Here is a 25,564-nt window from a genome sequence, read left to right as displayed (position 1 = left end):
CCTGTCACCCAGAAGAATTGACCCCATAGTGGGTCTGCCCTGCCCGATCACACTCTGTATACAGAACTAGAAGAGTGTATGGTGACTCGCTCGGAGAACGTCATCAGTCGTACCTGATCAGGTCCTCCAGGGCCGCCGTCCGCACACACACACACACGAGCGCCTGTCCCTCACACTCTCTGCGGCTACAAAGTGACTGACAATGTGAACTCCGGTGGAGGAGAAACTACCAGCAGGCGGAGCTGTCCGATTTACCAGGAGGCGGAGCTACTCAGCCTACTACCATGGCGCCTCTGCAGAACTACATATCCCAGAGTGCACTGCGCCGCCAGATTTCGCCCGAAGCGTTATCCGCCGTAAAATAGAAAGAAGTGAGAGTTTAACGATGTCACGTGGGCGGTTCGGTGATATCCCTCCGCTCAGTGATATTAGAAGGTGTGAGGGGGTGAAATTGTAGTCTCACAGACACCAGTATTGGGCGGTGTGACCCCGCCATTGCATTCTATTGGAACAATGACTCTGTGACACATTGTAGTGAACCAGGACGCCGTCCCGCCCCCATCCGCCTCGCCGCCCGGGACCCTGCATGGCCTAGAAGCACTACTTCCGCTCTTTCCGTCCTCCCACAATCCTTTAGCGTCGCTTTGCTGAGCGGGCTGCCGGGAGAATAGTGGTCGGTGAGGGCGCTGTGAGGTGCCCCGGGCAAGCAGCAGCGGATCATAATGTCGGCTCAGGCCCAGATGAGAGCTTTGCTGGACCAGCTGATGGGAACGGCCCGTGATGGTGAGTGAGGGAGGGAAGGTGGCGGGATTAGACAGGCCTGGACGGGGCGCATGGAGGCCATGGCGGTATGACGAGCGGCCTGTATGGAGGGCTGAGGGGGCACCGAGGAGGATGTGCCCCGGGGATGGAGGCGCTCTTATCACAATGGGCACCCATTATAGGGCAGCTCCATTTTGTGGGGAAATAATGTAGCATATGGCATTGCTGCAGGAGCCATATTGTAACTTTGTACAGCAGTGTTGTCATTTTTATCACATTCAATGCAATATGGCGACCTGGAGGCCCCCCATACACAAGTGATGTACAGAGCTGACCATACTAAGCACCCCCTAAATGGCTTGGCTCAAGACTCTCACTAATTACAATAGATGGCAGCTTACCAACCATTAGATGTGCTGGATGCATTGGCTTTCCTTTTGCCTTCCTGTTTTCACCGGATCTGAGCAGTAACACACCACCTGTATTGGTAAACAATGACTCTGGAGGAGTGGGAATAGGAGGCACATCAGCACTGTGTGTGGGAGGGGTGGTAACTGTATTAGCAGATGTAGATTTGCTAACAAAGTGTTAAAGCAGAACTTCACTGCATCTGAGCCCCACAAACTATTTGTTTTTAATATTCAAAGTAACCCCCCCATCCACCCACAAGCCGATGCTTTATTTTGTGGAGAGCCCCCCCCCCAAAAAAAATCATTTCTGGCCAGCTTGAGTAGGGGGGCAGATGATTCATGTAGTTTCTGGAATCCATCTGCCCTTCACTCATGCATGCAGGGGAGTGTGCTTAGCTGAAGACTCCTGGGATGAGCTCAGGCGTGTTCACAACCCGCAGAGCCCACCAGGAAGTCGGCACTGCATGGCGCTAATCACAGGCACTCAAACCTTTCTCCATCTCTGCAGCCGCTGATCGGGAAAATATCTCGCTGCCTGTGATTAGCGCTTTGCAGCGCCAACTTCCTGGCGGGCTGTGCGTGTTGCGAACACTCCTGAGCTCATCCTTGTGTATGACATTTGCCTAGGCAAAAAAACAGGAAATTACTAAAATTAAAAAAAATGTTAACCCACTTCTATTAAATGCCCCAATCCGCTCTGTACCAGTATAATGACTGTGCCTGTGTTCGTTGTCACAATTGTACCTAATATGAGCGCCGTTCAACTCATTCCTATCCTCTGGCTCACAGCTGGAGTGGGCGGGGCCAAGCCCTCCCACTGACGTCACCTGGGGAGGAGGGGGGATAGGAGAGAAAGCGCCAAGCTGCGCGGTGGGAGAGGAGCACATACAGGTATAATCGGGCAGATTTTGTTCTAGAATACAGTCACAGGGACAATTATTATAATGGTGCAGAGAGGATGGGGGTATTTAAAAGAAGATATGAGAGCAGTGGGGGGTTAACTGGTATGAGAAGACGGGCAGAGAGGGGTGAAGAACACAAAAACCAGATTGTAAGCTGCAGGAGCCGGAATCACGCGGACTGACCACGATGTCGGGGCTCAGCAGCCATGATTATTGTGGTCAGTTTGCAGAGGGAGGGTATAGCCAGGTATTTCAGGTGATAGGGGGTCCAAATGGCAGCACAAGCACTGTGCCGTATAACATGCTTTACGGGAACAGGATCCTTATATTTTTGGGGTTAAATGCTTTAATGATAAAGTTTAAAAAAAAAAAAGAAGCTGATTGGGGAAGTGAAGTTTCACTTTAATTGGTGTATCTCATCCCTGTAAACAATGGGTGCTCAACCTGTTGCGGAACTACAAGTCCCATCATGTCTCTGCCTTTGGGAATCATAGTTGTAACTGTCAGGGGCTTGTAATGCCTCATGGGACTTGTGACCCTCCAGCTGTTGCTGAACCACAGGTTGAGCACCCATGCTGTAAACCAATACATTCTGCTGGAGAACTTGTGCTGTGAAAAACAGACTTTCTGACTGGATTACCAGACAAAAAATAGAAGAGAGCCTAAGGCCCCATGTACACGGGACGCTGCTAAACATACCTTCAGAGGCAGTTGGATGCTTTTTTTTTCAGCTGCCCCTGAACTCATTCAATGTTCTCCTATGTGACCATGTACACAGTCTCGTTTATTGGCGTTTTTAGGCAGTTGCGTTTAACAGCGTTTCTTTGAAAGCAAAAAAATGCGTTCAGACGCCGAAGACTTCAACGTTTTAGACGCCAAACGCGGTAACCCGCATTTAGCAGCGTTTCGTTTATAGGCGTTTATCGTTTTTCGCCATTAAAAAAATAAATATATATATTTTTTAAACGCGGCAAAACAGACGTTTTAAACATGGGTTACTATCTGTCAAGTTTTATCATTTAGGAGCAGTTGTAAAAACGTCCCGTGTACATGGAGCCTAAAAAGAAAACAAATGCATTCCTCACATCTAAGGCTGCATTCACACCTAGGCGACAAAACGCCTGAAGCGCGACGCTACAATACGATGGAGGGGAGAAATAACATGATTCTCTATGGAGATGGTTCACATCTCCACGCCGAACGCCTGAAGCTCAAACAAGTTCCCTTTTTTGTTGCGGCATATCGGGCGGCTTCGGCGTTCTCCATACCCGACAATGACCTATACAAAACCGTGGTAAAAAACGCTGCGTTTTGTCGCGGCAAATCATGGTAAAAAACGCTGCAAATCGCCTACGCCTAGATGTGAATGCAGCCTAAGAATTGCTACGCTGCAGTATGTTTGCTTTTGGGTTTAATACCCCTTTATAGAGGTTGTGAACAAAGAAACCTAAAGACAAAGTCATAATGAGCTAGTATGCATCATTATGAAATACTTGCCTTAGAACGAAGCCTTCCTGCGGCGCCACCACACCGCTGAGACGGCTGACATTTTCCTTGGAGTTTCTTCTGGGTTCGGAACGTGTATTCTTTCTGAAATCTTGGTGTACTTTGTGGATTTTTACCAGATCTGTGCAGTCATTCAGCTTAAGGCCCCTTTCACACCACTGCGACTTCAGGGAATGCCTGTGTTGGTGGCATCAAAATCTGACCAATGTAGTGCAGGGACTACTTTGAGTGGTTGTCATTGGAAATCATGGGGAGCAACTTGTCATGCTACTTTGCCATCACAAATCGTATAAGTGTGAAAGGGGCCTTAAAGAGGAGTTCCACCCAAATTTGGAACTTCCTCTTAACCCACTCCTCTCCCCCTTGCATGCCACATTTGGCATGTAATTTTTTTGGGGGGGAGTGGGGGCTTCAGCACGAGTGGGACTTCCTGTCCCACTTCCTCCTTCCTGTAGGCGACTAAGCTTAATCGCCTTCAGGAAGGGGCTGCTGTAGGCGATCGCCTAGGACACGTCACAGGTCCTAGGCGATCTCCTGGGCAATTACACGGCGCCGCTCGCGCATGCGCAGTGGGTGCCCGGCCGTGAAGCCGAAAGCTGTCACGGCCGGGTGCCCACACTGAAAATGAAGACGCCGGCCGGGGAGGGGGGGAGAGGAGCTGAGCCCCGGCCGGCGCGTCGCTGGAGCAGGTAAGTGCCTGTTTATTAAAAGCCAGCAGCTACACTTTTTGTTGCTGCTGACTTTTAATAAACGTACAAATGGCTGGAACTCCCCTTTAAACTTTGCCTCTGTGCAGCAGCTTCCTGTAATAAAGACTGGTCACTGCAGAGTTGTCTTGTATCTGCCCCCCCCCCCCCCTCCCTGTAGTGGGTGGGGCCTGCTGGGTCTCCCATATTTCTGTTCTCGGCAAAGAATGTGTGTAGTATGGTGGTGATGTGACTGCTTTTACGAGGGATTACAAAGTGGCAAATATTTGTGGTTACAGAATATATTTAAATCAAAATATTTGCTCCGAGTTCACGCTTTAAGGTTGAAAAAAGACTCGCCAGGTGAAAATAAAGAGGGGGTGGGAGCCAAAAATCTAAAACGAATGCAGCCACCACAGGTAATGATTTTTAAGCTGCAATGTATTACGTTTTTGGGTTCATTACCGCTTTAAATATTGCTGGTGTTGTATTAAATAGTTTGGTATATTTTTCAAATTTTACCTATATGTATACTTTTTTTAAACTTAAAGCGGTGTTCCGCCCAAAAAAAACAAAAACATTAGGAGCCAGCAGCTACACATACTGCAGCTGCTGGCTTTTAATAAATGGACACTTACCTGTTCAGGAGTCCAGCGATACCGACACCGCAGTTGATGTTTCCATCAGCTATCCGGGTGCTGCTGTCATTGCTTCACGCCGGGAACCCTACTGCGCATTCCAGAGGCCCCGCTCCTCTCACCCGGCGGCCAGAGGAGGGAGCCCCACGCTGACGTCACTGGCCACGGCCTGGACTCCCGGAAGTGGGAAAGGAACTTTAACATGGAGGAACCCTTAAAATAACTTCCAGATCTCAGGGAAACTCTGCTGATACCCTCATCTACAGTCACAGTGCATGAGTGTACATGGTGGGGAGGGGAGATAGAATAAAGAGTGTGACATACTTGGTGTATTTGTCACCAAGGGGTGCCCTATATAACAAAATAATTTGCTGTTGGTGGTCAATGTAAAGCCCCTTCAATTGGTTGCCAATGAATCGTTTTATGTCAGTGGCAATACATGGTGTTGATTTACTAAATGCAAATCCACTGTGCACTACAAGCTTTGCCTTTAGTAAATAAACCCCATGGTCTTTACGTCGGTGGCCGGTGGCATTGTGTGGTCTTTGCATCGGTGGGTAGGACGCCCCTCTTGCAGGTACATCAATGATGTTAGTGGTTATTTATCTGAGAGGCAGAACCTGCTCATTGCTCAAGGAATCCTGATCAGCCTCTGGAGGAACCCTAAGGTTCCACGGAAGCTCAGGTTGAGAAACCCGTTTTTATTTTTTGTTATAAAAATTTGCAAACAGGTAATTTTCTCCTTCATTGATGTACGCTGATGAGGTGGCACTGGCACCACTGGTGGGCATTGTTGGGTGGCAATAGAAGGCATTGATAGGTGGCACTGATGAGGCGGCACTGGTGGGTGCTAGGTGGCACTGTTTTGCACTGGTGGGTGCTAGGTGGCACTGTTTTGCACTGGTGGGTGCTAGGTGGCACTGTTTTGCACTGGTGGGTGCTAGGTGGCACTGTTTTGCACTGGTGGGTGCTAGGTAGCACTGTTTTGCACTGATGAGGCGGATGTGCCTCTTCCACTGGGGACCGATGTCCCTTACACAAAAGCCAGTGATCAGCGTGAGGAGAAAAAAATGATGTGCAGAAAGATCACAAGGTTTATAAGCTGTTTAGAAGTTTTCACTTTTACTGCTTGTCCTTCCTCCTCACACTTAGAGCCTGGTAGAGATGCATTTCTCTTCAAACAATCATACAGTTTGTAGTGTACATAGATTTGTAAAACAATGGAATAAAGCAGTATGTTATGTTTTATCTGATGGTTACTGTTAAATTGTGTGAGTGCTTCAATGCGGTGCATTTTATCTCGGCTTGCAGAGCTTGAATTCATTGAATGAGTTTTACCAGAAATGGAAATATTGCATAATATACAGCCTCATGCTACATAACTAAGCTCAATTTCTTTCTGAATAAACTAAATTATGAATGTATCTTGTATGGGAAAACTATCTTTAGCATTTTAATTTTATTTTGATAAACTTTTTATTTTTTATTTATTTTTTAATCAAAGATTTTTTTTTAATAGAGATGCACCAAAACATTTTGTCTAAAAATGGTGTTATTGGCATTCGGCCATGGTGCCGATTAAACAACGCCCAGTGATTTTTACCGTGCTGTGCTTGTAGAGTTTTTCATAGGTCATGTGACTCAAAAACATAAGACGGATGCGTTAATGATGCGTTCTTGCTGCATTTTCAATGCATTTGAACTGTCCAAAGATGCAGCAAGCAGGATTTTTAACACCTTAATGGAATGGCAATGGGCCAGTGTGAAGATATGCATAGAATTTAAAGGGATACATTTTTCTTGCGCTTTTCTTGCTAAAAGTGCCAATAATGGGCGACTATCAATTCATTTAAATAGATGATGATAATTTAAAAAGTCGAATATAATACAATGCTATATAAATATTTTTTAAAAACTAGTTTTCGGCCAAGTGCATCCTGCAGCTTAAGTACTAAAATTTCCATTTGGCACACCTATATTTTTATCCACCCTGCTATTGGCCGAATTGTCAAACCATCAAATGGCTGGTGTCATAACTGATCATATGTGCAGCACCAAGGCAACTGCAGATCAGAAGCTAAGGTGGGAGCTTCCAGTATCACTTTAAAATGGAACTTTAGTTAGAAAATTAAAGTGGTTGTAAAACGACCCATTCAGTTTAAAATGAGAATAAAAGGCAAACCATTTTTGTATAGATATAAAAAAAAAAAAGTACACTGCGCTTCCCAGGGAATGGCCGTGCAATGGGAGCATGTCATAAGAGGAGCGCATTTCCCAGCATGGATAGAGAACTGACCACAGTGTACTATACTGCTTGGTGTTATCCGCAGGATCACCAGGGATTTCACATGAAGAAAACAATACAAATAGAACAGGAAATCTTCTCATACAAGTACCTGGTGCAGAAGGCACATATCGGGAATATGAGGTGTTGGGGTAACAAATGCTTTTAAGTCCGCTAGATCACTTCAGGCTGGTCCCTTTTGCAGGTATCGCTATGTAAAACATAACAAATAAGTGTCTGTACTGTTTAAAATCCAGTAACACTCTTACCCTGCTCTGCACATGCTCAGTTGCTCTTTATTTTTTGACACTGTACCGAAATTGTAGAGGCCGTTGTGCTGAGAGTCGAAAGATTTACTGCTGCTTTGGGCTTCAGCAAAATGGCAGCCTTTAGCATGAATAACCAGGAGCAATGCTGGAGGCGATTTACAGCACACACCATTTTGACAGCATAATTATTAATGTGGAATGTATGTTCCTTGCTAAAGATTATTTTTATCAAGTTATTATGGGTAAAGTTCTGCTTCAAGCTTTCATAAAACGTAATTTCCGGAATCCCTCTGCTTTCTCTGATCTGTACAAAGTAGCAGCAAGGAATATTGAGTACAGTACTTTGTTCCACGTTTTTGAATGGTGACCAGATGAGCGACCACACAGCGAAACATTAAAAGGCCGCAGATTTTTATGATTTTTTTTTTCTTTTTTAGATGTCATTTTAAACTGATCCTGAAAAGGGCTACAACTAACAATGCTGCTGAATTGCAGGATAGTAACCTTACCAAAATATGGAAACTAACCTTGATGGAAACCTTTTAAAGACTTTGCAGTATAGAAAAGAATCACATTTTGTTGCTTTGCAGCCAGAAATTAAGGCAGAGATTTGGTTTTATCCAGCTTTATTTACTCCTTGTAATATGTCGGGGAAAAATAAGAAATTATATATAAAAACACACTTCTGTCACTCCAAGATCAGCAGATTGAGTGCAATCTCGGGCTCCTGCAGACTCCCAGCATAGCTGTCTGCTCATACCTTGTATGGGAAGGTAGGTAACTGAGAGCAGGAAGAATCCACCTGCTACAGCGCTCACCAATGCCCTTGTAGTTCATTGTGAACTATAAGCTGTCTGCGGCAATGGCTGATGGTATTTGTGGGCATTCATTTACAGAAAACTTGATGAATACCACTGCTATGTGGGCAGAGCCTTGCATGTCTGTGCTGTTTTCAAATTGTGACAGAGGGTACAGGGAAAGGATTCCCCCGGCCATTGTCTCATGGGGAGAGAGGAGCTGCAGATGCTAGAACATGTTCCACCTTAAACAGGTAGAACTTGAAATATGTACCAAAGGTGAATTTATCCTTTAATTCCAGTGTAACTTTGTCTCTCAGCCACATTGGACTCTGCTGGGAGTGTGGTAGGTTGAGCTGGATCATCTTTAAAAATATGAGGTAATACGAAGGTTGCCTTTTAAGTTCTGCTGTCCGTTTTCAAGAAAACTGGTAGCGCGGCTCAGTGTTATTTCTGCAAAGCCCTCCTCCCTCCTAGGAGACATGCAGGAAGGTAGAGATGCATTAGTCCACTGTGCAGTGTGTCTGAAATGTTATCTGTCTAAAGGATTGAGAAGGAAACCTTACCTGAGCTCCCATCACAATAGGCCGTATCCACAGTATGCAGCACAACAGTTAAATGTGTTAACTTGCATATCTAAAGTTAAAGGGTCACTAAAGGAAAAAAAAATGTTGCTGAAATTACTGTTTACAGGGTATAGAGACATAAAAGTTAACTGATTCATTTTAAAAATGATTACAAATAGATACAAATCAATCATATAATGTGCCTGTAGGTTAGTTTCACTTTTAAGCTGGTTTCATGTTCCTGTGAACTAGAGAGAGACACAGAACAAAAACAAACAAATCCAGGGCAGTGTTTTGTTTTTAAAATTAATCTGATTGGTTCTGTTAAGTTTTAGACACACAGTAATGACAGCTTGCTTAGACCACAGTGAAAATCTCCCAGTATGATGGTTATAAGGAAACAAACAACCAGGAAGTGTGGAGATCACAGCAGAATTACAGCTACTTCAAAGCAAAAACAAACAATAAGGACATGAAACCAGTACTGCAGTAAGGTAAAGGAAGCTATTTAGCAAAAAAAAAATCCTTTAGTGATCCTTTAAGTTTCAGATTATGTGGCTATTTATTTTTTCCAACTTTTACAAATTTTCTCTTGGTAATCCTGAAAATACATCTGCCTGTGTGGCTATCTATAGTGAGTCCACTATCTATGGAGAGAGCAGTAGGTGCCACCCCAGCTGGCCTTGTGCCTTTTTTCATCTTCATTATGTAGGGGCTGATGCAGAATAAAGATGTTTTATGCTCTCAGTTCAGCTTTCAGGAAATGATCTAAAGATGATGCACTAAAAATGTTGGGCAGAAAAAGAGAGCCAATGCTGCTTACTAGTCCTAGGTGGTGGCGGCGGCAATATCCTATGTTGTTGGGTTTAGTTATCCTTCAAGAATGTAAAAAGCTCTGTTGTACTTTGGCGTTCTGTGGCACAGGGAATGTTGTGTATCTATTTTGTCATGTCCTGAAAGCTATGTCCCACAGTTGGTGATTAAAACTTAAAGCGGGAGTTCACCCGGAATTTTTTTTTTTTAACATTAGATTAATGGCCAAAAACGAAGCAGTACTTTCCGTTTTAGAGAGCGATCTTCTCCGCCGCTTCCGGGTATGGTCTTCGGGACTGGGTGTTCCTATTTTGATTGACAGTCTTCCGAAAGGCTTCCGAAGGTCGCATCTATCGCGTCACGAGTAGCCGAAAGAAGCCGAACGTCGGTGCGGCTCTATATGGCGCCTGCGCACCGACGTTCGGCTACTTTCGGAAAATCGTGATGCGATAGATGCGACCGTCGGAAGACTGTCAATCAAGAAGGAACGCCCAGTCCCGCAGCCCATACCCAGAAGCGGCGGAGAAGATCGCTCTCTAAAACGGTAAGTACTGCTTCGTTTTTAAAAAAAAACTACCCGATTCCCCTTGACAAAATGAGCATGAATCTAAGGGTAAAAATTTACATTTCCGGGTGAACCTCCACTTTAAGCCAAGACAGTCGTCTTGAATAAAACTCAAATTCAAGAAATGATAAAGTACAAATGTAGGCAGGTATAAGACTGCTATGCTATCCAGTTAAGTGTTAATAAAAAATAGGTAAATGTCTGTACTGGTCTTCTGCAATCCCCTGCATGTCAGCATTCAGATAACAAAGAAAGCCAATCGTTCTTTACAATCTAAAAAGTAGAACTTTCTGTTTATAAGTGAGAGTGCAGATATTGGCTGATCAGTGACCTGCAGTTTATTTGCAATCACAATTTGCTGGTATACACGAGTAGAATTTGATTTGAAGTAAGTTTGTTTGAACAATCTTACAATATGGCTGTAAATAAATAAGGCCCCTTTTATTTGATATTGTAAGACAGGGGGTGTTTACAAACTTTTCAAACAAAAGGGCAGTTTACTGTCCTTCAGCCTTTAGGGGGGTGGGATTGTGACCAGTGAGGGTAGAAAATGTCCCGGGCACAGCATTGGTGAGAATAAACAAGGCCTCAGGGTTTGTGGTCAGTCATTAGGAGGAAGTGCCCCATTGTTGTTGGTGAAAGTAATACCCATCGTTGGTGGGAAAAATATTGACTCATATCATTGGCTGGCATAGTGCCCCAAGGGCCTGATAAAGGCTAGGAAATGGTCGCAGTTTGGAGACCCCTGTTGTAAGACAGTGTGAAGTCCTAGGTGACTTTGTGTGTGTGCGCAGATGTGTCCCTGAATGCAGGTAATCACTCCATATACAATTGCATGTAAATAGCTGCAACAGGGTCAGCTGGTCATGGAGTTGTACAGGCCAAGAGCCCTTTCACACTTGCAGCGCTGGCGGGAAAGCGCCGCTAGTTTAAGCGACCCTTCATCATTTTAGAAGCGCGTTAGTGGGGCGTTTTTGTAATTCTTTTTTTTTTATCCCCCCCCCCCCCCTATTAGTGGCCAAATAAAGGGTTAAAAGCGCAGAGGCGCTTTGGCGGCCCTGCTCATTGATTTCAATCAGCAGCGGTGCTTTAAGAGCGGTGTATACACTGCTCCTAAAGCGCCCTAAAGATGCTGCTTGCAGACCTTTTTTTTATTTTTACGTCCTGCCAGCGCAGCACCCCAGTGTGGCAAGTACTCTGGCTTTCACATTGAGACTGCAGATGAGGCATTTATAAGGTACTTTACAGGCGCTATTTTTTTAACGCTAAAGCGCCTGAAAAACGCATTCCAGTGTGAAAGGGGGTCTTGCTGTCTGCTAAATGGAAACACCTTACCGTACCTGCCACAGATATACAATGATCTCGGCACTGTACAGCCCTAATCGTGCATAAGCCCTTCCTTTTGTAGTTCTTATATTGGAATACATTTTTTATTAGGATATACTGTATTTATCGGCGTATAACACGCACAGGTTTACTATTGCCATGAATGCAGCCTTACCATTGCCATGAATGCAGCCTTACCATTGCCATGAATGCAGCCTTACCATTGCCATGAATGCAGCCTTACCATTGCTCGAATGCAGCCTCGCATGTGCCATGAACAGGGGCAGATTGACTATTGAGGCACTCGGGCACTGCCCGAGTGGGCCCCATGCCACTAGGGGGCCCCCATCAGGGTTACCAGGCTCATTAAAACCAGGGACAGTATGTAAAAATCTTTATTTTTTTTTTTTTTTACATCTGTCCCTGATATGTCCAAAACCGACATGCTTTTGATGTGAAAATCTTGAGATTTTAGCTGCCCCGCCCCTGTATTGCCTCCTGGCTTGGTGGCCATCTGTAAGCCCGGGGGCCCCATAATCTTCTATTGCCCGGGGGCCCCATGAGTTGTCAGTCCGCCCCTGGCCACGAGTGCAGCCTCACCATTGCTACGAGTGCAGCCTGATTGATGCCCATCTGCAGCCTTGGAGGGAGAATTTCTTGTTTACTCGGTTACCTCTTTAATACAAAGTCCCGCCTCCTATGATAGACAGAACAGTCATCCAATGTTATACCAGGAGACGGGACTTCCTATTACAGACGCCGCTGAGTAAACAGGAGATTCTCTTCATGTAATCTGATAGCGCTCGTCCTGCCCCCTCCCTGTCCCCTCCGAGGCAGTGCCGATAAATACTGTATATATCTTTTGTGGCCCTATCCAAATCCCTAGGAGGGCCATATTAAATCACCAGGGGGCCGCAATTGGCCCTCAGGCCGGACTTTGGACATGCCTGGCTTAGTGGTTGTTAACCCACTTTTGTTAAGTGCTGCCTTCCTCTCTGCACTGTTTATAATGGTGCCTGTGCTCTGTAAAAAAAAAAAACTGCATGATTGTACCTGTATGAGCCCTGCTCCCGGTGTTCTGACGAGAAATGTCGAAAAATGCCTGCCTGGTACTGCGCTTGCGCAGTAAGGAGCCTTTGAACATCGGAATTTACGATCAGCTGTAGACGGCGCCTGCCAACATTGTGCCACACGCTCCCGATGCTCATGCAAGGGGCGGATTCTTCATGATGGGCACATGTGAGGGGCGGATGCCTACAGATTGGGGCCTATTTTGAAATGATGGGTAGTACTGTTAAGATGGGGGGGCGTAATTTTTCATGAGACTCAAACACATCTCCTAAACAAATATATCTCTGCTATTCTTCCTACACGTCCCTTCCTACTGTGTGTGTATCTTTGAAATCCGCCCCTTGCAGCGTTACACGAGCATTTAGAGCTTGTGGCACAATGTCGGCTATTTTACACAGGTGCCATCTATAGCTGATCCTAAATTCCGATTCTCGATGGTTCCGTGCTGCGCATGCGCAGTACCAGTTGGGCATTATTCGACAGGGGACATTTCTCGACAGGACACTGGCACTCAGCTGACTTCTCTCCTGCCTTGTCTCCCCGGCTCACAGCTGCAGTGGGCGGGGTCGAGACCCTCCTGCTGAAGTCGGCGGATGAGAGAGAGGAGACAGATCGCCAAACCACGAGAATCCAGTAGAGGAGCCCATACGGGTAGTAAGCAGTGATGATTAATTTTTCCATCTACAAGGGGGGGTCCGTCACACTTGGTTATTTACCAGCCTTTAATGGCTTCAAGGAGTTGGATTCCATAACCGTATCCCTATATGCATATGAGAAGTTGTCTTTGCCTTTTTTAAGTGGTTTCCTTTATCACTTTTGACCTCTAATCCAACAGATACTTATCTATTTGTTGAAATACATTTGCCTTCCTCTCCCCTGATTTGATATCCTCCCTCTCTGGAGTGAATTCAGCGACAGCATTTGCTGGTTGGAATATATGAGCAATTGGCTCCTTTTGTAGAATTCAGACATTATCTATATCATTGGATACGATTTATTTTTTCTTTTTTGCATTTCTATGGCCAAGATAAATCTTTTCCCATAAGATGGTGTTACCCATTTTTTTTTTCTTTCCAACGATTCCTGATTGTGTCCTAACGAAGCCTAGCGGTGAAACGTGTTGACGCAGAGGGGCTCACTCTGTATCATATATTCGCTATATATGTTTTTAATTCTCCTAAATGTTTTTATGTACCATGTATAAATTTAAAATGCATTTTGTAATATTTTGATATTTTTTCACTGTTTGTGCCTCCTAAAGTCCAATAGTCACTATATAGTGTCCCTTCCCTTATCAAAGTCCTTAGAGGTGTGGCTATATGAGAGCTTTTTCCTAATTTACAGACCTTAGAGAAGTTCATTGTAAGGGTGTCCATACCCTTTAATGGGGCACATGCAAATATGTCTGTAGTACTGTATGTGCTTTCTAGGTCCGGGTACAATTGTTCTAATGAAAACCTTTCTAATGTTTTATAGGTGATGAGACTCGTCAGCGTGTAAAATTTACAGACGATCGTGTCTGCAAAAGTCATCTTCTGGATTGTTGTCCACATGACATTCTTGCAGGAACGGTAATTAACAAGTTTTCAAATTAATTGTTTTCGATTTTCAAGATTAAGTATGAATCCTGACACCATTTTGTTTTTCAAAATATTTCTTGATCTACCAGTTTCTGTAAATTGTAGTGAAGTATGTAGAACATAACGGGATTTCATATGGTGATTGGACATCACATTAATAAATGGCTCATGCCTGTGGGTTTTTTTTTTTTTTATATATATATATATATATATATATATATATAATATATATATATATATATATATATATATATAATATATTCCTGCACATTAGAATAGTGTAAAGCCACTAACACATGGGCTGAATGTTGGCTGGCTTCTGTCAGAATGGCTGCCCTATACATGGGTCTAAGGTCAGCCGGTTCAATAGAAACGTTTTAACCACTTGGACCCCTTTCACACTGAAGGCGGTGGTTTAGCTCTAAAAATTGTGCATGTAAAGCGCCTGGAAAGACTCCTCCCATGCCTCTCCAGTGTGAAAGCCTGAGTGCTTTTACACTGGGGCGGTGCGTTTGCTGGACGTTAGAAAAAGTCCTGCAAGCAGCGGTTTGGGAGCGCTGTATACATGCCTTAGGGCTCTTTTTAGCCCTTTATTTGGCCGCTACCAGGTGTGAAAAGTGCAGCTAAAACTAACAACGCTTTACCGCGAATGCACTACAGTGTGAAAGGGGGTCTTCAAGACAGGCCTACATTTTATATATATGTTAAACAGAAACCCTAGAGCAGGGGTTCTTAAACCATGGCCCTCCAGTTGTTCAAGAACTACAATTCCCATCATGCCTAGTCATGTCTGTGAATGTCAGTTTTACAATGCCTCATGGGACTTGTAGTTCTGAAACAGCTGGAGGGCTGTAGTTTGGAGATCCCTGCCCTAGAGTATAAAATGACAGTTGTTGGAATATTTTATGTTGCGCTATATTTGCTCAGCGGTCTTTTAAACGCAATTTTTTGGGGGGAAAATACACATCAATGAATTTAAGAAAATAAACAGAAGTTGGCCCAATGTCTCTGTATAATGTGAAAGATGTTGTCCTGAGAATCGTGGTCTTCTAAGCAAAAAAAAATCATGATTCTCGTTTTATCCAAAATTGTGAAGCTCTGCGTACAGAACCCTATTTTAGTTAGTTTTTATAGCTTGCCTTAAATGTTTCTAATGCATTTATGTTTGTCTTTTTAAACAGCGGATGGATTTGGGTGAGTGCACCAAGATTCATGATTTGGCACTACGAGCGGACTATGAGATTGCAAGCAAGGAGAAAGAGCTGTTTTTTGAGCTTGATGTGAGTTTTTTTCCTTTATTTTGTATTTTATTGCACCAATGCCTGACCATTCCCTGGATAGTGTGGGGCTTATTTACTAAAGGAATACAGTGCTCACATTGCAAAGTGAATATTTTCTGAGCTTGGTGATGAAGGCATAGCTGCTTTCACTCAATCAACCAGTATACTGGTTCACGAACAAAATTCACGATGTTACGCCCCTCTTCCATGATTGTGTTTTTCAGATGAACATTCATTTTGTTATGTCAACAGCCTCTACTCAATTAGTAAATCGACCCCATTTTTCTACACTTACAATCTCAGTATATTTTTAAGGAGTACATTGTTTTTTTTTTGTATTGTTTGCCTCCGGCATTGTTCAAAATTTCATGTTTTTTTTTTTTTTTTATCAAATCCGTCTGAGCATACAGATTCATAGAGCCATGAACAGTAAAGCACCATCGCTGTGCTGCAATGAGTGGGAAACTTGGCATGCGTTTTAATGTTTCCGTATGAGAATTGCATAGAAATGAATGTTAAATGATCATTTGAAAACGTTAAAATATTAAGATTCATGGCTCTGGTCACAATCGCATATACAATAAAAATCTAAAACATAAGTTCCCTTTTTATTTGCATGTGAAAGACATTTATTGGCTATCCTAATTTGCTATGCAGTTGCCCATATATGCTTGGTTCAAAATACCAGCTGACAATCTCTCAGAACTGATAGACAAATGTCACAAAGCATAATTTTGTGCACTTGGCGTATTCTCCCCAAAACCCCCCCCCCCCTTTTTTTTTTTTTCGTTCATGTTTAAGCCTAGGTTTAGATTAGTGTGATCTCAGGCATCACATGTGAGTCGTACCTGCAGTGCCGATCACAAATGCAATGTCTGAGCAGTTGTATGGCTGAACTCTCATTGTTTTTTCCCCCCGCACTGGAATCGAAGCGCATGGGTGTTCTCACCCATGCGAATTCACAGTTCGCACTGCAATATGTGAACCATTATGGGGGCGTCATTACCATTGTATTCCCGCATCGCACTAGTCTGATCCTAGGCCAAGTCCTTGTTTTATAAGCTTACATACCGCTAATTAACCAGACACCTGTAACTGTCAGATACACCTGTAACAGGATGATGGGGCCCCATATAGTGCTACGGCAAACAAATGTGCACTTTATAGTAAATGTGCATTGGATGATTATTCATGACTTGCATGTGCATCCAAGTGGCAAGTCTTTCTAAATGCACCACTATTCATTTATTTATTTATTTTAAGGAGGGAGGGGGGCGACTTAAGGGAGATGAAACCCAACTCATTTACTAATATATATATATATATATATATATATATATATATATATATATATATATATATGTGTTTTCTCTAACAAGATTTATTTTGAATGAAAATAAAAATCTAGTTTCTTAATGTCTTGAATTGTATTCACTATTAGAGTGACCAGAGCACTTTATTCTGGGGTATTCTCATGCCTCAGGTCTCACATTTTCACTTAAGGCCTCTTGCACACAAGGGTAAAAAAAGCCTGATCTGAAGACCGGTGCATTGTTGGGAAAGTGCATCCAGCTGTGTAAAGATCAGTAATAATGCAGTGAACACAGAACCGTAAAACAAATATTTTAAGTTTGAGTGCAGTCATTTATGCGCTTTTGTGTGTGTGTGTGTGTGTATATATGGCATGTATACATGTTTATTGCAACACTGGCAACTAGAAGAGGAGGATGAAGAATGTTACGCATGTATACACATACGCACGTTTACACACCAACAAGATCCTGAGCATAAACATCAGTAATTTATTATGTCCGTGTGCACAAGGCCTGATTGTATTTTTCTGGTGGACACATTATTGCTTTACTTCTTTACTTTGACTCAATACTGAATAAGGCAAATTAGGAAAATGGGCATGGTTGCAGCAAAAACTCTTCTAGACTCTAGTTACTAGACCTGAATTATTATTTTTTTAGACTGTGGTTGGGGGGCACAGAGTAACAAGTCAAAGTGGGTCCCCCAAATCTGTATCTCCAGCCAAATATAATGTTTTTGAATGAGTGGGGGATAGAAAAGAACATCGCTCAAGTTTTTTACTGCTTTCCATGACTGTTACAGAGATCACTTATCTTGACGACGTTGTCACCAGGACAAGTGAGGGGAAACTCCAACACAGACACAGCAATACATTTCTACAGAGATGGTGGAAGGCTAGAACTTGTGTCAGCTTTCTTTTGCTCTCGTTATGTTCCCATTTTTAGATTTGTCCCTTTTTTTTTTTTTTTTTTCTTCAAAGCTGGGCTCAATCCCCCCCCCCCCCCCCACCTCTCCAAAAATAGTCAGCAGCTACAAATACTGTGGCTGCTGACTTTTAATATTAGGACTCTGATTTGTCCAGGGATCCTGCAATGTCAACACCCCAGCCCATTTTCGCATTGTCTCTCGGGTGCTGCCACCATTCGTGGTAAGGGAGACTGGCAGTAAAGCCTGACTTCACGGACAGTTACCTGCTGCAAATGCATAAAGCGCGCTGTGCTTTCTTACTGGCGTGGAGGAAGGAGGAGGTGGCTGTACTTCCGGGGGGACCTCGCTGCAGCCAGGTCTCCTGGAGTGGGGACAGGTACATGTGTCGTCGTCCCCCCCCCCCCCCAAAAAAAAACAGTGGTCATCAACCCTGTTCTCAGGACCCACGAACAGGCCAGGTTTCCAAGATAACTGAAACACATGACAGGTGATATAATTTGCTGCTCAGTGATTGCAGTATTCTAGTCTGCATCTCCCCAAGGTAATGCATAAAACCTGGCCTGTTAGTCGGCCTTGAGGGCAGGGTTGATGACCACTGCCCTAAAAGGTTCCAATTGTGGCACCAGAGGGTGGGAGGAAGCAAACAAGCGGAGCTTTCACTTTTGTGTGGAACTCTGCTTTAAGTGCATATTATAAAAGATTTGGCTGGCATCTGGCATTGACACTTTTCATGATCTAGCAGAGCTAAGTGATTGTGCTTGGCTTTAGAAAAGTGTAAGTAGTTTTGTGGTAGGCAACAGGAAGAAGCAGTTATAAATCTCTTGGCCTTAGTTCATACTGATACAATGTGGCGAACCACTTGTCATTTGGACAGGAATCGCACCACATTCCTGTTCAAATAACACGCAATTTTTATTTTTTGCCGTGCAATTTGAGCCCATTCATTTTGTGTGTCTCAAACTGACCCACACGCAACAGGTGCATACACCTTTTTGCCGCACTGGAATCGGATTGCATGGGTGTTCACACCCATATGATCTGATTCTGCCAATTGCACTGCGTTTTGCAAACCGTTTTTGGGGTGCCGTTAACTTTGACACCTAGTGCGATTTGTGATGGGTGCAGGAAATGCACAGGAATCCGTGTGAACCTAGGTGCATGCACAACGGTTGTAACATTGTAGCTTTTTTTGCATCTCACCGGGTGAGGGAGCAGTAGGGGGCTGATGTGCGAGATGTGAGTTATCACTGGGCCACCATCTTCCTTCTGGAAGTACATGTTGGTCCTGGCTGATGCCTAAACATAAAGACTCTTACCTCCTGAGGGAAAGACTAGATTGACATGTTTTCAGGGGGTAGATCTGCTTCTCTATGAAAGGTAATAACCTGCACATGTTACATTTACACATAACTGCTTCCGCTTGCTGACCACCACAGCTTCACCAAACTTGTGATTTGCAGAAAAAGCTGTCAGTCAGCATTATGCTGGAGTATTTGTGGTTTTTGGTAAATGATCTATCATTATTTACATTTGGAATGTAATTCTTTGAAAAATGTAGTTTTACTTTGTAATAATGCCCACTATTTTAATGACTATATATTGCAGTGTCAGTTTAATACACAATACTTTATACTGATTATTTTATGACTTCTGTGTCATTAGTGAACAGTTAACAGATGCTGCAAATGCAAAAGGACATTCATATGGCCAGTATACATGTGCACTATTATGTGAGTAAAAGCAGCCTGTATGTAAGTACACTTCCCTTACAGCTATTACTGTTTTATCTATCAGAGGATTTGCAGTCACTATCTGGAATTTTGACTGTCACTAATTCTAGAGATGGTAGGGGTGAAAGTTTTCTACTAAGACAAACCACGCAGTCCGAAGATCATAGTATGAAAATGTGCCATTGACTGCCAGGAAGAGAACGGTAACCCTAAAGCCAAGATGTGATTAGTGAGCATGAATCCTAGTACCTTGAGCAGTCAAGTGCCATAGCATAAAAAATGGATTTGCCTCAAGTGAATGTTTGTTTTTCTGCTGGCTACAAAATGTTACCCATATAGTTGAAATCTGCTAAAATGCTTTAATCTTTTTGGGTGTTTTGTATTAATAACTTCAGTGTAAACAAAAAAACACGTTATATTTTTTTATTTATGTTGAGTTGCTTAGAATTTTAAATCTGACCTAAATAAATGTCTCCCTTTCTAAACCTAAGAAAGCTGCTGAGATGCAGCTTAAATATGACTATGCCCATCCTGCTTTTGAGATCGTTAGGTTTCAGTGGAAGCCATGCTGTGTATATGCTTGTCCACACCATTGCATCATCATAACTGATTTTGTAAACCATAGGAAGACAAATTTGTGCATGACTGTGAAGAGCTATCTGTAGCCATTAATATTATGCCATAGCATGGGTGGTTGTTTTTCTGAAATTGTAACAGTTACATTAGTTGAGCAGTTTAGGTGCAAAGAGCACTTATGAAGAGGTTTTTGTTCTTTTTTTAGGCTATGGATCATTTGGAGTCATTTATTGCGGAGTGTGACAGGAGAACTGAACTTGCGAAAAAACGACTTGCTGAAACACAAGAAGAAATAAGTGCAGAAGTTGCTGTAAAGGTATTTAGACTAGCCACTCTTATGTGCAGCGCACATTTATTCTTGTGATGGCATGGCAGTGGTGATCCAATTTATTGTGAAGGATGCTGGTAGCATTAATAAAATGCCAGTTAAGGTATTGGTTTCATTGGCTAGTAGGCCACAACCCAGGGACAAAAATGCAGTCAATGAATTCTTAACGTGGAACTTTAGTGAGAAAATGAAGTCCTGCTAGATCACTTCAGACCCCCCCCTTTTTCAGGTATAGCTATGTAAAACATTAAGTGTCTATACTGTTTTAAAATTCAGTAATGCACTCTCACCCTGCTCTGCACATGCTCAGTAGCTCTCCATTTTTAGGCACTGACAAATGTGTAGAGACCGATCTGCTGACAGCCATAAAGCAGAATTAAACCGTCCTATCATTTACAGACACAGAAGCTGCTTCTTGTTTGTTCTGTAGCTACCATGGTTGTGCACATGTGATCAATTTTGACACCAGCCATTTGCTGGTTTGGCTGAGAACACAAGAGAATAGGACTGCAATCCTGGTATTGCAGAAATGTAACCGGTTTTTAGAACCGTTAAATCAATGGGTTTAGTTGCTTTATGATTTACTGCTGTTCAGAGGAGCTGGGTTTCAGCAAAATGGTAAGTCTCCAACAGAAAGAAAATGGAGCAATGCTGAAGGCAATTTATAGCACACTACTAATTTTGGTAGCATAATTGTTTCCTTGCTAAAGAATATGTATTAATAAATATATATATATATGAGCATGTTACACATTACGCCCTAAATACAGGTGTAACGTGCTTCAAAAGGGACCTTCACATTTTAAATAGTTAGCTTGCGCCAAGCTAGTTTCCCATCCCTTTACAGCTTGACAAGTCCGAAAGTTTGTTTTAGGAAGAGAGGTTTTAGATACAGTAAACACTTTTACTAGTCCTTGGCATGATCTGGTGCACATGGAAGCAGATCACAGATCTGAATAAATAGACTGTCCTGTGAAACCTCGCATCTAAGGAGGAAGATTATTAACTTCTCTCTACCTCGTTCAGACCCCCCAACACTGTAACCATGTTCCCCTGTAATATTTGTGTAAATATATATATATATATATATATATATATATATATATATATATATATATATATATATATATATATATATATAATGACACAGACTTTTTTTTTTTTTTTACATGAATATATAGCTCAAATAATTAAAGGAACACTTTGAAAACATATCAGATCTCAACGGCAAAATCTCATGCTGGATATCTAATACTGATATGGACTGGGTAATGTGTTGGGAATGAAAGGATGGCACATCATTTGATGGAAATAAAAATTATCCACCTACAGAGGGCCGAAACAAAGTGAAAAAATTATGCAGCAAGTCCATTTTGCTGAAATTTCATTGCAACAGCTCAAAATGGCCCCCAAGTGCTTGTATGCATGCCTGACAACATCAGGGCATGCTCCTAATGAGACGGATGGTGTCTTGGGGTATTTTCTCCCAGATCTGGACCAGAGCATCACTGAGCTCCTGAACAGACTGAGGTGCAACCTGGCGGCGCCGGATGGACCAAAACATAATGTCCCAGAGGTGTTCTTTTGATTTTAGGTCAGGTAAATGTGGGGGGCATTCAATGGTATCAATTTCTTCATCCTCCAGGAACTGGCTGCATGCTCTCGCCACATGAGGCCGGGCATTGTCGTGCACCAGGAGGAACCCAGGACCCACTGCACCAGCGTAGGGTCTGACAATGGGTCCAATGATTTCATCCCGATACCTAATGGCAGTCGGGTGCCATTGTGTAGCCTGTAGAGGTCTGCGTCCCTCCATGGATATGCCTCCCCAGACATCACTGTCCCACCACCAACCGGTCATGCTGAATGATGTTACAGGCAGCATAACGTTCTCTGTGGCTTCTCCAGACCCTTTCACATCTGTCGCATATGCTCAGGGTGAACCTGCTCTCGTCTGTGAAAAGCATGGGGCACAAGTGGCGGACCTGCCAATTCTGGTGTTCAATGGAAAATGCCAATCGAGCTCCACTGTGTCCCGGCAGTGAGTACAGAGCACACTAGATGGCCACCTCAGGCCACCCCCATGAAGTCTGTTTCTGATTGTTTGGTCAGACATTCACACCAGTGGCCTGCTGGAGGTCATTTTGTAGGGCTCTGGCAGTGCTAATCCCAGTAGTGTATTTAGGCTATGTGCTGCCCTAGGCCTGACTAAACTTTTGCACCTCCTAATTTAAATCTGACTCACCCCTTCCTGTCAAGGCCACACCCTGTTTTTTAAGACCCACCCTAAAATTTTCGGGGGCGCGGGACACTAATTCTGAGGGCCCTGGGGGTGGGCAATGGATTCCCTTAATTTGCATCGTTTTTCTCTCACTTCCTGTTTGGCTATGGGGCATGAAGTGGAGGGAAATCTCTGCAGTGGGACAGGGATGGTAAAAAATAAACTGACGGGCTATAACCCTCCCTTACTCTATCCAAAATGAGGGGGGGGGGGTGTTGATTATAGTTCTACTTTAAGCACAAATTTCTGATAATTTTATTGAGAGGACTAAGAAAATATAACCATGCCAATGGTGCAACAGAAACGTAGCACAGTGAAGGTTTGTGGTCCAGGATGATAGGACAGTCAAAATTAGAATCCACACCCCCCCCCCCCCACACACACACAGTTGCGGAATGCCTGGCGGAAGCAGAACGACCGCTTTATGGGGGCGCTAGACTAATTTGCCTAACCAGTGTAGTGCAAGCCGGCGGGGACTTCTTTTTTTTTTTTTTTTTTTTTTGCTGCCCCCCCCTGAAAAGTGCTGCCCTAGGCCAGGTTACAGCGTTGGCTCATCCTGTTCCTCCTTGCACAAAGAAGCAGATACTGGTCCTGCTGATAGGTCAAGGACCTTCTACGGCTCTGTCCAGCTCTCCTAGAGTAACTGCCTGTCTCCTGGAATTTCTTCCATGCTCTTGAACCTGAAAAACCATTCCTGTTTTGGAGGTCGTCTCATTGTTGCCCATCTAGTGCACCTGTTGTTAATTTCAATTAACAGCAAAGCAGCTGAAACTGATTCACAACCCCCTCTCTATACACTCCTCCCCCTCTGCTACTTAACTGACCAGATCAATATCCCAGGAGTTCTGATTCAAAAGTGTTCCTTTAATTTTTTTTGAGCAGTGTATTATGTATGGGGACTCGTTATTTTAATAACATTAACCACGCCGTCTGTCAGTGTACCGAGCAGTTATAATTTTTCACTGCGTAAAGAGGAAGTATACCCTGATGGGGTTTACTTCCTCTGTCTCCCTGCAAAGGTTAAGCATAATGGGCTACTATGCATCGCATAGTCCATTATGTGACACCTGCAGGAGAACCCCATGATGTCCGTCTTCCTCCATGGCAGCGAGCATCCATTCTTCACACCTCTTCTTCTGGGGGCCGCCAACTCCGTCACCGTGACTAGTCTGAGTCACGTGACGTCAATCCTGCTAATGCGCCGTCTTTAACGGCATGACCCCGGCTTGAAACGGCACATTGTGCCTGTTGAAGGCATCACTTGGGGAAATTGCAAATATCTCAGACCGTGTAGGTCTCAGATATTGCAAGCACCTACAGGTAAGCCTTAATCTAGGCCTACCTGGAGGTGTAAGTTCGCCCTGAGGGTTTACAACCACTTTAATAAACTGACATCTGTGTTTCTGTGAATTTCTGGTACTGTAATCTCGTAGAGTCTCACAAGATTCCAGTATCGGGGGCCATTCTCCAGTGTTTTAAGCATTGGTAGATCGCTTCACTCTTCCAAAGGTGAAGCGATCTACTCTGCTTCATAAACAGGCACACAGAGGAGAAAGATCTCCTCTGTGAATGCCACCGAATGAAGCAGTGAATATATTTCACTACATTATAAACAGACATAAAGTTGAAACAGAATGTGTGGAACACTCATATTCCACTGACGTACTGTGCTCACCTACCCCTTGCCAAACAGCTGCAGAAAAAAATGCAGTAACATGATTGCCTTTCCCTTTGCTTCTCCCTGCATTGATAAGGTGAGAGATGTCACTTCTTCTGGCAAGATCCCCAGACAATGCTAGTAGCACAAGAAGCTCCATGTGCTGTGTGTGAACACACATCTTGATTTAGGTTGCCATATGCAATGTGACCCCCCCCCCCCCCTGCAGTACAGAGCCCAGGAGAAGGGCAAGTATCATTTTTTTTCCTACATGTTTTTGACAATTTTATTTTTTTTGCATCATTTGGGACGGGGTAAAAAGTAAATGAGCCAACTTTTCCTGTAGAGTAAATTCCAGTTATTGTACCATGCCCAACTGCTGCATGTCGTTGTGAATATAGTAATTTACTGTGGGCACCAAACTTGGTCAAAGCTTTAGTACAGTTGTCATAGTAAGTTGCTTGTACAAAACCTCAGCCATTTACTTATTGTCATGTATTCTTTTCACAAACTACAAGCCATTCTGTGAATAGAGGCAATGGAGAGCATCACATTTAATTCAGACCCCTCCCCATTGTCCATTCACAGAATGCTTTGTATGCTGTAAAAGGGACTATGAATAGTTAAAGCGTAGTTCCACCCAAAAGTGGAACTTCCGCTCATCTTATTCCCCCCCCCCCCCCCTCCGGTGCCACAATTGGCACCTTTTTGACAGGTATTCTTTCCCTCTTACGGGAGTCCCTACCGCAGAGCCATGACTTCAACGCGGGGCTCCCTCCTCCTCCCCCGGCCGCTAGGCCAATAGGGTTCCCGGCGTGAAGCCGAAAGGCTACACTGCTGGGTTTCTGTACCCGCAATGGCGGCAGAGCACCCGATGGCTGATGGAAACAAAAAATCTATCCAAAACTGAACTTATTTTTCCTCCCCTACAACTATAAGCCCATCCCCCGCATGCCAAGGTCCTAGGTGTAGTCCTGGACTCTGAACTCTCCTTTAAGCCCCATGTCAAAATCTTGCCGCCTCAACATTCGCAACATCTCTAAAATACGCCGCTTTCTAACCAATGACACAACAAAGCTCTTAATTCACTAACTGGTCATCTCTCGCCTCGACTGCTGCCACTCCCTTTACATTGGCTTACCTCTACATAGTCTACCCCCTCCTTCAATCCATCATGAGTGCTGATGCCAGACTCTCCATCTTTAAGAAAAAAAACGCTCTGTGTCTGCTTTTCCTCTGTCAATCCCTTTACTGGCTTCTGCTCACCCAACAAATTAAATTCAAAATACTAACAAC

At 43.6% G+C, this 25,564-nt stretch overlaps 2 protein-coding genes across 2 annotated transcripts in view; one reads left to right on the top strand and one right to left on the bottom strand.

Moving 5' to 3' along the window:
* Positions 1 to 314, bottom strand: part of FAM234A (family with sequence similarity 234 member A) — a 149,476-nt gene extending 149,162 nt beyond the window's left edge. The window contains exon 1 of the mRNA XM_040357037.1: positions 114 to 314. The gene's annotated coding sequence lies outside the window, so the exon portion shown is untranslated. The remainder of the gene's footprint in view (positions 1 to 113) is intronic.
* Positions 315 to 552: 238 nt separating this feature from the next.
* The window catches only part of LUC7L (LUC7 like), a 49,474-nt gene continuing 24,462 nt past the window's right edge, over positions 553 to 25,564 (top strand). The window contains exons 1-4 of the mRNA XM_040357038.1: positions 553 to 783; positions 14,072 to 14,166; positions 15,357 to 15,455; positions 20,208 to 20,318. Of these exons, the coding sequence (XP_040212972.1) occupies positions 723 to 783; positions 14,072 to 14,166; positions 15,357 to 15,455; positions 20,208 to 20,318 (366 nt within the window). The 5' untranslated portion in view covers positions 553 to 722. The remainder of the gene's footprint in view (positions 784 to 14,071; positions 14,167 to 15,356; positions 15,456 to 20,207; positions 20,319 to 25,564) is intronic.

This window comes from Rana temporaria, chromosome 6, assembly GCF_905171775.1.
Source record: "Rana temporaria chromosome 6, aRanTem1.1, whole genome shotgun sequence".
Taxonomy (NCBI): domain Eukaryota; kingdom Metazoa; phylum Chordata; class Amphibia; order Anura; family Ranidae; genus Rana; species Rana temporaria.
The sequence above is the reverse complement of the archived record's forward strand: the minus strand, read 5'-3'. Positions and strand labels throughout refer to the sequence as shown.